Genomic DNA, 11,580 nt, shown 5'->3' with positions numbered 1-11,580 from the left:
AAGCCTCCTAAGACAAAATGTCTGTTAATGTCTCATGTAAAGCTCTTTGAATTGCCTTGTTAAAAAGTGGTACACAAATAAACTAACTGTGTCTTATGTCATTTAGAGATAAATGTTAATCTGTTACAGAGTGTTCTTCCTGGTTTCATCCGTTACCCCTTTTCCACCAAACTGGTTCCAGGGCTGGTGCTAAAGCTGGTTCGGGGTTGGTTCAACTGCGAACCGGTTTGCTTTTCCACAGGCGGGTGCCAGCCAGAGAGCTACGTCATCGCGTCAATGTATACGTATACGTCACGTCATTTCCTCAATAGAACAAGCGCCAAATTCAATCACCACAACAAAGATGGAGGACTACGTTGCGGTCATACCTGTCAAGTATCCCGTTTTGGCCGGGAAAGTCCCGTATTTTACCCTTCTTTCCCGCCGTCCTCCCGTATTAGTATTTTCCCGTAAATATCCCGTATTTTAACCTGCGTTATTAAAAAATAATAATACCAGGCCCGGGCGGAGTAAAAAAAAAAAAAAAAAAACATCCCCTGACCTCTGCCCTGAGCTCTGTCACTAGCCTCGCGATAATAAAAGATGGATGGACGCGACAGAGCGGGAACTCCTCCTGCAAAAAAACCCAAACCGTCTGTAAATACCGAGATCGATGGGACCGCGGAAGAGTAAAAATGAAAATAAAAACTGAAAGAAAAGCAATATGAAATGAAAAGAATGTGTGGAATGAAAATAAAATGTAACAAGCAATGTTGAACAGATAATATGCAAATAAGACATTAAATAAATACTTTTCATATATACCCTTTTGTGTTTTCATTCAGGCTGTAATGAATGTTCACAGCATGTCAGTGTCAACACAGGTAGGCTGAAGCGGTTGACAGGTGGTGATTTTAGCTTTCTTGTACACCTGTCTTAAAATGTAAGGGACACTGGAGCTTGGTCGGGGGGGTCAGACTGCTTGCGGTGGGCGCCGGAAAATTTCCCTTATTTTCAAATCCGAAACTTGACAGGTGTGGCTGCGGGTCAAGTGTTGCTGTTGGCTCTTCGAGCCTTTCTTGGGGAGCAACATTTGGCGATCCAGCAGGTAAATACTGCTCGACGATTATGCAGCGAACAGCGATAACGCTCGAGAAGACGGTCAATAATCCCGCCCCCGCTCGCTGACGTAATCCCGAAGCCCCCAACGTAACGTGGTTCTTTCTACGGGCCCAGCAAGGAGTTGGTGCTTGCCTAGCACCGGTTTGAGAGCCAGGAACCGGTGCTTTGTCTGTGGAAAACCAAAGAACTGGTGCTAAGTCTGGCTCTAGCTCCGAACCAGCCCTGGAACCAGTTTGGTGGAAAAGGGGTACATGTGATCCTCACTGGGAAACAGTCACTTCAGAGTGGAGCTGAACAAGTTAGTTTCAATATTGGGCTTTTTTTTTTTTTTTTCTTTCTCATTTGTCACTTTCAATGATTTAGTATCTATGGTGGTTTATTATGGTCTGTGTTCAGGGGGAGGGTCTGGTGCACCTGACATCAGGTATAAATCTGGGCCTGGCACCAAAATGATAAAAATCTTTTATCATTTAGATGCAGCTAATTAAATAACAGGATAACACACACTGCTTTGCAAGGTGGGGAGTAGATGTCAGGGTGATGTAGTGTGGGAAAACAATAGGTTTGTGCAGCAAGTCTCTCTGTGACCCGTGAAAAACCAGGTCCTAACTGCTGTAGCTTCAAATTACAGGGTCCCCAGATTGAGTCCAGCCTGGTTCCACCAAGATCCCACATCTAGTCTCACACAAGAATAAAGCTCTCTTCCCGTGTTTGGGCGGGAAGGACCAGCTGATGGAAGTGCCAAATTAGTGGCATATCCTCTGTCAGCGCTGACAAAAGAAGGTGTATTGCGTTACCGTCTGACGCCTGCAGCTGGTTAAAGCAGCTTTATCACTGCTGGGACTGAAAGCTGTGTGGTGCACGTGGCTAATCTCAGTCTGTGTTTGGTCACATAGTCTAATTTTATCTCCCATATGACACCAATTCACCTTATATCAAAGCAATATTGTAAATACTTAAAGTAGAATAAGAAAAGAAATTCACATTTATTACACAGTTATTTTATCCTGTTTATCCTGTTGTATCTAGATGGAGCCAAGTCACGTGGATATGTTTCTTTTTAATTAGAACAAAATGGTGTCACAGGACATTTGTGGTGGATTGCCTCACAGGGAAAGCCGCTCAGAACAGGGAGGCAGTGTAACACTCTGACATGTGTTATCTCTGCAACACAAACAGGAAATGACGGTTTAGGTTTGGTTAGCTGTGACATATCCTGGGGTGAAACGTTACATTATGATGTCAGGATTATGACAAACACTTGATAGTGAAGCTTTAAATGTTTTTTAAACATGCAGTGACCTAGCTTACACTACAGCTAACAGCTAAAACATTAGCACTGACAACTTGTAACAAAGATCTCTACATAGACGCACAGTGTTACAACCGTCCCCCGTCTCAGCAACAAACAAGAAAATGAAATTCAAGGAAATTAAATCGATGTTGATCCCTTGGTGTTGTCGATCTTTCCATCTCTCTTTGTTGAAAAATCATTTTTTTATTCCATCAAAAAATTTAATCAACATCAGTGTTGATTAGATGATTTATTTCTTGCCTTAAACAACAATCTCTGTCTCCAGGCAAACACATGCTCTCCTGTACGTTTCTATGAAACTTCTATGAGACAAGTCTTGTGTGAGTGTGTTGCATTCATTACTCACCACTACTGAAACTTTATCATTTGCTGAATCTGCTGTAACATGCAATGAAAACACCCAGTCATGGTAAGTATTAGTTGTTTCCTGTGTGTTCATGTGTACAATTCATTTTGTAACTTAGTTGGAAATGTTTTGATCATTCAGAGAAAGAGGGAGAAGCCCAAAGACTGAACATGTTACCTCTGTATGATAACGTCCGTCAGAACAGCTACAGCCACCGTTCACACAGCTCTATTATCTGCTACGTCCCAAATTTCACCTGCTAATTCCAGTATTTCACCAGTCTTTTGTTCAAGACAGTAGATTTTCACTGCATCTACAGCCGCAAGTGAACTTTGTCAGCATGACTAATTTATTTCCTTTTGTGTGACGGGGATGTACATTATTGCAAAAATCTGAAATTTAAGAAACAGAACCAGGAAAAAATGGAGGTTTTCAAGCAGAGAAGAAAGAAGGAGAATTTTTTTTGTGTGTTTTTTTTTTTTTTTTTTATAAATTGAGCATAACTTTAACAAATAATGTTGTAGCCACTGTGATGCAATTATGGTTGAGTGTGTGTGTGTGTAGTTGAGGACACAGTGGTTACTTTACCTGATTCCCTGCTGTTGGTTTCCCCCTTTCCTGAAGTCTCTCAGGTGAGTTCCGCCTTCTTCCTCACACCTGATTGGACCACTGGAGCGATCCCGTGCTCTGATTGGCTGTGCTTCCTGTCTGTCTTCGCTTGCAGGTAGCAGGTCCATACTTGAGCACAGGTAAAACCTACCTGGGAGCCAGAAAAGAGGGGAGGGCTGTGGAATTACTTGGTAGCTTTGAGCTGCATTAGGGCGCAGTTAACATTAAAAACTGTTGTGTGTGCGTGTGGCCCAGATTCTGAGGAAGACATCTTTGTCCAGGTGATTTTAATGGCAGCGAGTGTAGGACTGGCCATGAATCCGCCGCACACCACAGAGGAAAGGGCGGTGTTCACGCAGCTGAAGCCGGTGAGGATGTCGGGAGCGGACGGCGCTGAGGACGCGTCCGTGTTTGAGGACGTCAAACCCGGGGTGAGAGTCTGTGCCGGCCCGCTGGGTGCAGCCGGGCTCTCGGTGAACCAGTGGTCCGGCCCTTCTGGGTGTTTTAATAACTGTTCAATTTTTGTTCATTTATTATTTTTTACCTTCACTTTCAAGCTTTAACAGACTGTGCGTGCAGGGGCGGCCTCGGTCAAAGTAGAAGGTGGTGTTGAGGATGAATAAAGCTGCGAAGACCCGTTTGATGACCGTTGAGCTGCTCGTACCTGAGAGAGGTGGAGGCAGGCAGGCGGGTTAGAGTCCTACACAGGCAGGTAAACTTTACCTGTAGGCTCTGTTTGTAGATCAGTGGCGGTTCTGCTGCACAAATCATTCAAATTAAACTTTATTTGTAGCTCAGTCTGGAACGGAAGAATGATTTTAGTAGATTTAATGTGAAGTTGCTGGTAATTTATGTTGTTTTGTTATTTTAAGATTTTATTCATACATTGGCTTTGATTAACACACAGCGCACTTGCATTGATTTTATTTATTGTTAATAATCTATATCATTATATGATTTAGTTTTGTATGGATACAGAAAAGGCAATGCAGTCTCACTGGTAACATATTGACAGTGTGGGAAAGTGATAACAGGCTTATTGTAGTTGGCCCTGTCAGTAACTGCCTACAATCAAGCTTTGTGTTTGTGCTGTGTACATTGAGAAGTACATATCCTGCTGGCTTTAGTTATTGTGATTATTACACTAAAGCTTGATCAGAGTGCGGCTCAACACGTTTCCACCTCGAACTGTGAGGGCCACCTGCAGAGGCCGTCCAGTCACATGATCACATGATGGACAAGCAGGTTAAAGTCGAAACAAGTCAGCAAAATGGCTTCTTCTCCAGCAAACGTCGCGCTCCTTTGTAAATATCCATGTCCAAAGATGAAGTGCCAGGAATCCTTGTCACTCTGGTGCCAGAAAACGATTCAGGAAGTGAGTCACACGTGGTGTAGCAGGGCGCTGCGCCTTTTTAACGCCAGAAAATAAGTCAAACAAAGGGATAAACAATATTTTATGACCACCTCCTTTTGTCAGACATGAGCACAACAAGGTCACAGCAGAGACGTGACAGCTGCATTAAAGTTAAATGGCTTTGGATTGTACGCTGGCCATGAGTGATCACAACAGAGCGCAAACAGAAACCAGATGCCTTCGGATGGTCCTGGGTTTGGCCTCCTGCCATGTGTTCGGTAAAGAGGCAGCCGACCCCGAGGTCTGAGGCTAAAACCGCTCCTGCTCCTCTGAGGGCCCCACGGGACCAGTACTGCGGAGCCCACAGTGGATTTGTTAGGTGACATATGGTTGTCCAGTTGTTTCATTGTGGTGGCGTTGATGCATGTGGGCAGGACGCAGTCTTTGTCACGTGTTGGACCTGAATGCAACACACAAAGCATCATGTGTGATCTGGGAGGTTTAACACTGTTGACTTTTATGCAAACATGACATGAGCGGCTCACGTTGTGGTGCAGCTGATGTTGAACTGACTTCACCGGCGTTGCCAAATGGATGCTGGTGATCACAGAGGCTAACCAGCATCTCCACGCGTGGACGTTTGACGTAGGCCTGTGTCAGCCTGAGAGTTCACTGTGCAGCAGGGTTATGCAGAAACATCTCGATCGGATCCGACTTGCTGTTGGCAGATGTTACTGTGACTGTAACGTCTGTTTTCAAGTAGCTAGCCACAACATCAGACAGCTGCCATATCAGTGCTGTTGTTTTGTTTTTATTATTTAAGTGTTCAAATATTTAATCAATCGGTCAAACTTTATTTATATAGTACTTTTCATACAGGTTAGTGCAGGTCGACGTGCTTCACAGATGACTGATCAACTCAAAAGAAAAGGACAAACACGGAAGAAACAAAGAAAAACAATAGGATAGATTTTTAAAAGTTCTAATAACATTAGCAAACAAAAACAGACCTAAGAAAATAATTATTTGGTCAGAGAGCTAAAACAGGAATAACAATCCCTGAAAATGTAAAGCTAATTACACCTGTTTGTCTCTGAACACAACAAAAGTTAGTTACTTCACAAGCTGTTTAGTCCTTGTGTCCACTGAGACAGTGTCCTGTGTGATTGATGGGCTGTAGGAAACACTCTGTACCTGCCTGTGTTGCTGCTGATTAATGTAGGACATGATGACTGTCATAAACAGAAGAAGTGCTTTACAGCTTAAATAAACTGGTTGTGTGCTCATGGAATTTCTTGAATCACAATGTAACGCAGCTGAACATGATCAGAGCGGCACAGGTTCGGTCCGTCAATCATTGACTTGATTATCATAAGACCAAATCTTGACTTATTTGTTAGGTTCCTGAGGTCGTCAGTGTCATGCAGGAGTCTTATTAATAGCTCACAATATATTTTAACATAAAACCTTTTCATGACGGTAGCAGAAGCAAGTCTCTCTTAAATTAAAGACCTGTCCCGTTCCTGCCCGGACACCGTCACCTTTCTGTACTCCTTCCTGGCTGAACAAATATTAGAGTTATTCCTTTGATCTGACACTAATATCAGTGTATAGAGGTAAAAATATCTAAAAATCACTCCTATGGTAATCTTCAAAATATTAACCCCTAAGTGACAATGACAAACACCAGTGACAATGCAGAATCCTGCATTTTCCTCCTTCAGTATGCCTTCTCAGATTTACTAATGCACACCTAAATTAAGAGAAAGGAAAAGATCTTAATGATGAACTAAAAATCAGAACACAATTGAAAGGCTATGGTTAACTGTAAATATGGAAATGGAATTGAAAATTTGTGAAAGCTTTCGCTAAAGGATTTATTAAAAGCTGCTCCATAAGTACAATTTACCCTGATTCAAGATGATGAGTCAGATTTGCTCGTTTACTTGCTACTTCTACCTCTTAATGCTTAGGGAAAGAAATACTAATAGGCAAGTACAGTTTCCACACAAATCTGCTCAAGTGTATAATAATATGTGTGGTATCATATCTGATCTCAGAGCAGGGGAAGCTGAGTCAAGGGCAGCTTTATAAGTACATTTGTCTGTAGCTAGCTGTAGTTAGTCACCCGTCAAAGATCCCTCGATTAACACATGAGCAAAAGTGGAGAAAAAGCTGCTCTGCTTAACAAGCTCCAGCTTTTATCGACGGGACACGGTCACACCCGCCAAAATGACACACATGATATGTGTGATGGCTGCTAGTCAAGGTAGCTTAAAGAGGTAATAGCCTCCTGCCACCACCAGTGGGAGGTGAATTACATGATGAATGCAAACTGATCCTTAATGGGCCAGGACGCTGGTCTGAGATCAGATGTGAGGAGATATTTCACTACCATTTCAGTATCGTTCTAGCTGAAGTCTGTTTTTAGCTTTAACCTTTAAAGCACTGCTTGTTCCGACGACACGCCACCGGGTTCTGCTGGAGACAAAATGGCCAACATTCAGCTGCTTTTTCTCTGGTTTGTCGAGGCCGTAACATGCAGTGCTTGGTTTTATGCAAAACGTGACATTGTCAAGAACAAAGAAGTCAGGTTAAGTGAAATATTCACCCCTCAGGCAAATTAATGCCAACCGCTGTGGGGACGGTTTACCTTACATGCTCTTGATTCACCATGATGGTGCATGCAGTCGGTTTCTTCGAACACATTCCTCACAGATCACTCTCCGGCTGCCTGCTTCTTTCACCATCACTCTGTGTCCATTTTCATTCTTTTTCTTCTGCTGTCTTTAGGCACAACAAAATGTTCAGGCTTAATAAAGTCGGCCTCTTGTCTTTTCTTTTTAACTTTCTTTTTTCCCTCTGAGACACTTCTTTGTGTCATTGTGTTGGTGTTTTAAAGATTGCTCCACTCAGTGTCGTGACAGCAGTATGTTGCCCGACCTGTCTGAGCAGGGCCCGCATCTCCATAAACGCCTCGAGCCAAGAGAGAGGATGATAAAAGCCAAACTCATGAGAAAGTCACAGCAGCAGTGAAAGGCTGATGAGTGTAGTCAAACACAGTCACATGCAGGTTTTCAGTTGACTGTAATACTGTTGTTTTGTCAGCGTTGCTTTGTGTCAAAATGCTTCTGCTGCTACTGAGTAGTTTGACTTTTTCATGTTTTTGCTTCACCTGTTGCTACCTACCATTTTTTTTTCTTTAACTGGTGTCAAAGCCTTTTTCATACTGCAACTGCACTAATTAAATTTTTTGGCCCCTCAGGAACATGTAAGGTGTAAAGTAAGATCTACCAAACACGATTCTGTGCACCTGATGAGTGCAAACATTCTTTTAGCTGTTTTATTCTGCACAAACTCCTTTAGCTGCAGAATGAATCAATATATATTTAGTAAAGAACATGAACTCTGCTGTTTGGGGCTGAGCAGGTTGTGAACAGGGAGTTTTTTGCAGCCTCCTGCTGCTTGAAATGAGGTGAATTTAAGTATTGAGACCGAACCAAACATTAAAGAGTCAGGCAGCAGAACCAAAACAATGAGCTGAAAAACTCTAAATACTCTAGAGCTGAGTCTGACATTAAGGTATTGATTAGTGCAGTGACTTTAAAACAGGAGCAGTAGATGCTTCTCTTGCGTAACTTCTCGGAGGCGATGGGGAACATGTTTTGGTCACTAATACACTCGAGGTATTTGAACAGTTTTACAGTAGCAGGTAGCAAACCTCTGGCCATAGGCTATGAATCCAGAAAACTGCTCTGCAGCATCAGCTTGTGATTATTTGTCACACGATCAGTGATTGTTGTGTTGCACAGTCAGAGTCAGACCCAGACAGAAGAGACAGGAGACATTACCTGTGTAATGAGTAAATCAACAGTCAGCATGTAGAGAGGTACAGTCTGTGATGCTTCTGCACTGAACTGACATCACCAGGCTGAGACTGATTAGATTTGATGCAGGGTTACTTCATCTTGTTTTGTCTAAACTCAAAGTTTTTAATGTGATGTAAAACTCTGGGAAGCAGGAACAGAAAAACAGACGGGACACGGTTCATTGTGGACCGAGTCTGTTCATGTTCCTTGGCTGTAATGGCAGAATAAGTAACTGATATGAAACCAATTTCCAGATTCCTCAGTCGTTATGTCACTGAGGGGTTTCCTGTACGGCTGAGCGTAGACGACATGAGAAGTTACAGAGTAACTCCAGTGGCGAGCAGATCGAGTCGCACCTAATGATTCCTGAAGATCAATACTCAGATATGATTTAAACACACGTCTTTCTCTCTTTTCTTTTTACATCCTTGAATTGTTCTGGAAACTCATTGTGTTTGCATCAGTGCCTCTGATGTCACGGTGGTCTGCTGTCATGTCAGCCCTCCGTGAGCGAAAGGTCGCACATCCTCCTGTTGCCGGCGGACATTTTTCATGCAGCCCAAGGATGAAATGGTTTTGGTTTTTTTGACTAATGATTTGACTCCAGTACAAACACATGCAGCTGATTTGCATCAGAGCAAGTGTCTGCTGACAACAAGTCCCAGCTCGCCAGGATCCCACACTGACGGGCGGCGGGAAGAGGGAACATGATTCATTTGTTTTGATCACTTTATTTGATCAAATATATTGGATTTGATATTGAAAATTCAGGTTGAGGCAAAACTGCTTTTAACTTAGGTTTTATTGCTCAGTAAATATAGATATTTTTATTTTTTTGCTAATATAATTGATTTAGTTATTAAACACAAACTACAGCTAATTCTCCTGATACTTTGGAATTGATTGATTTTGGACTTGAATGCCTGTGGTGAGTGCTGCTCTCACTCACAGATACTTTGACTCCATTTGAACTTCTTTTATTTTTTTATTTGTGATCAAATATTCAGATGTAATCAGAGTAAGGTAATACAGCTGTTATGTGAACACCTTAACCAGGTCGTCTTATTTGCTTTAATCACCAGCATGGCTGAAATGACCTGGGTTAACTCGTCTGTGTTTCAAATTACTCCTGGCACAGCTCTGTGTCTTTAAAGGAAAAAAACTGATTGGCAGGTTGGGTTTTTAAGGTGACAGTTTCATTAACAGAAATACATTTTTTCTTTAATCTGCTTTGCAAATTAATCAGTTGATACAAACAGTTTTGGTGCAGATGACATCACATCCGTACAAACATGACCCCAAATATCAAACAGGTCAATAACCTCAGGTCCATGTAAATACCTTCAGTATAAAACAGACTTGTGTGCACGTGAAATCAGATTTTATTGCTGCATCATACAATAAGTATTAAACATGTCAAACCCATAAATCAGTCTGATCCTGCAGCAGAGTGTCGGTTTACCAGAAAGCTGAGATTCATCGTTTGACTCATGATGTTCTCTGCTCGGGTTGTTTGGTCTGCTGATGTCATCTGTACCCATCATGCCCGACCGTGCCTCTGTACCAGACAACACACTCCGCCCGCAGACAGTCGTGTTGTACTGTCTTCTAATGCCAGTGGTCTGAAAACTCATTTACTGAAGCTGCAGGAGCTCTTTAACGAGCGCCACAGTTTCAGCCTCGTTCGCCTGGAAAAACAGCGAAAATGGCTCCAAAAACAAAAGGTGACATCATATCATGGTGAAGCAGAAAAAAAACCTTGCAGTGTCTCTGAGAACAGGTCGAGGTTCGATCGTGGATGCAGATGTGTTTTGACTTTATCAACCAAGTAAACATCTGGATTTTCTTCAGGTTCCCTTAGGCAGTCTGTGATTTCCATATATTCATCATTATGCACAGTGATTATTCTAAGCACTCTGTGACATTTAAAATGAAAACACCAATAGAGGAAGTCTGGATCCAGGACTTGAAGTGCCCCCCCTGAAAGGATATTTCAGTTTCAGTTGTGTCAGGATGATTTAGGTTTTCACGGTGATTAACGTCAAGTTTTGAGACCGTGTCATGATTCATGTCATGTTCACTGCAAGTCACAGAGCTGGAATTAAAGTGTTTCATAAAGTAATCAACACAAACAGAGCTTCATTAGAAGTGTCTGTCCACTCTCAGACCCCCGGGTTACTGTAAACTATAAAAACACCTGAATAATTCCTACTCATAAATCATTAACCATGTGTACAGCATGTTGAAATAACATATCTGTCTGCATTTATGAGTAATTGTGTCTGATAATTAGCCACATTTTATTATCTAAGGAGTAAATGAGTTCATCTCAAACTAAAGTCAATCTCAAACGTGTTTTTGTAATTTTCTTTTTGTTAAAATGTTTTTGATCAAATTGGTTAAGAATCATTATCAGAGTCAAAGTATCAGCACCAACATCAAAAAGGTTTGAACGATATCCAGCTTTACTAATAATTCTTTATTCATAAAACATAGAAAATCTTTATCATCTTCACCTCATATGGATCGTTTGCAGCCGTATTATGTAAAGTAGAGGTCGGATTGTGTCCCACTGAATGAAGCGTAACAAACCATCCAATTAAAGTGTTGCTCTTTTATCCGTGTACCTGCACTTGTAGCTGAAATCTGAATTGAGACACATGTGATCATATATTTAACATCTAGAAGCTGGGTGTTGTGGCTGCCCGGCACTGACCTGCCTTCACTTGTCACCGTCCTGGAAGCCAAAACAAGCCTCCCTATCTCCACCTCCATCTGTGGCCATAAACATCACCTCAGTGTCAGAGGTTTTATTTTTGCTCCGATGGCTCCGTCCTGATTCCTGCTCTGTTGATGAGCAGCGAGCAGTCCCGGGGAGGGGGAGGCTCTATCAGCCCTGTGTGTTTTTTATGGAGATCCAAAGGCGAACGGGCAGCATTTCCCTGCATTCCTGAGAGCCATAAAGGAGAAGTGATGTACAGACGCT

General features: G+C 42.2%; 1 protein-coding gene and 1 long non-coding RNA gene across 2 annotated transcripts in view; one reads left to right on the top strand and one right to left on the bottom strand.

Annotated features, from left to right (window-relative positions):
* Positions 1-987: 987 nt before the first annotated feature.
* Positions 988-4,082, bottom strand: LOC139637433 (uncharacterized). Its single transcript, XR_011694595.1, has 3 exons — positions 3,916-4,082; positions 3,351-3,522; positions 988-3,154 (listed from the first exon to the last, which is right to left on the bottom strand). It is a non-coding gene; the product is annotated as an uncharacterized lncRNA (long non-coding RNA).
* Positions 3,515-11,580, top strand: part of klf5l (Kruppel like factor 5 like) — a 27,128-nt gene continuing 19,062 nt past the window's right edge. Inside the window, exon 1 of the mRNA XM_071506138.1 lies at positions 3,515-3,802. Coding sequence (XP_071362239.1) covers positions 3,662-3,802 — 141 coding nt within the window. The 5' untranslated portion in view covers positions 3,515-3,661. The remainder of the gene's footprint in view (positions 3,803-11,580) is intronic.

Source organism: Trachinotus anak, unplaced genomic scaffold (assembly GCF_046630095.1).
Source record: "Trachinotus anak isolate AG129_WGS33_773 ecotype Australia unplaced genomic scaffold, CSIRO_AGI_Tana_v1 ptg000020l, whole genome shotgun sequence".
Taxonomy (NCBI): domain Eukaryota; kingdom Metazoa; phylum Chordata; class Actinopteri; order Carangiformes; family Carangidae; genus Trachinotus; species Trachinotus anak.
The sequence above is the reverse complement of the archived record's forward strand: the minus strand, read 5'-3'. Positions and strand labels throughout refer to the sequence as shown.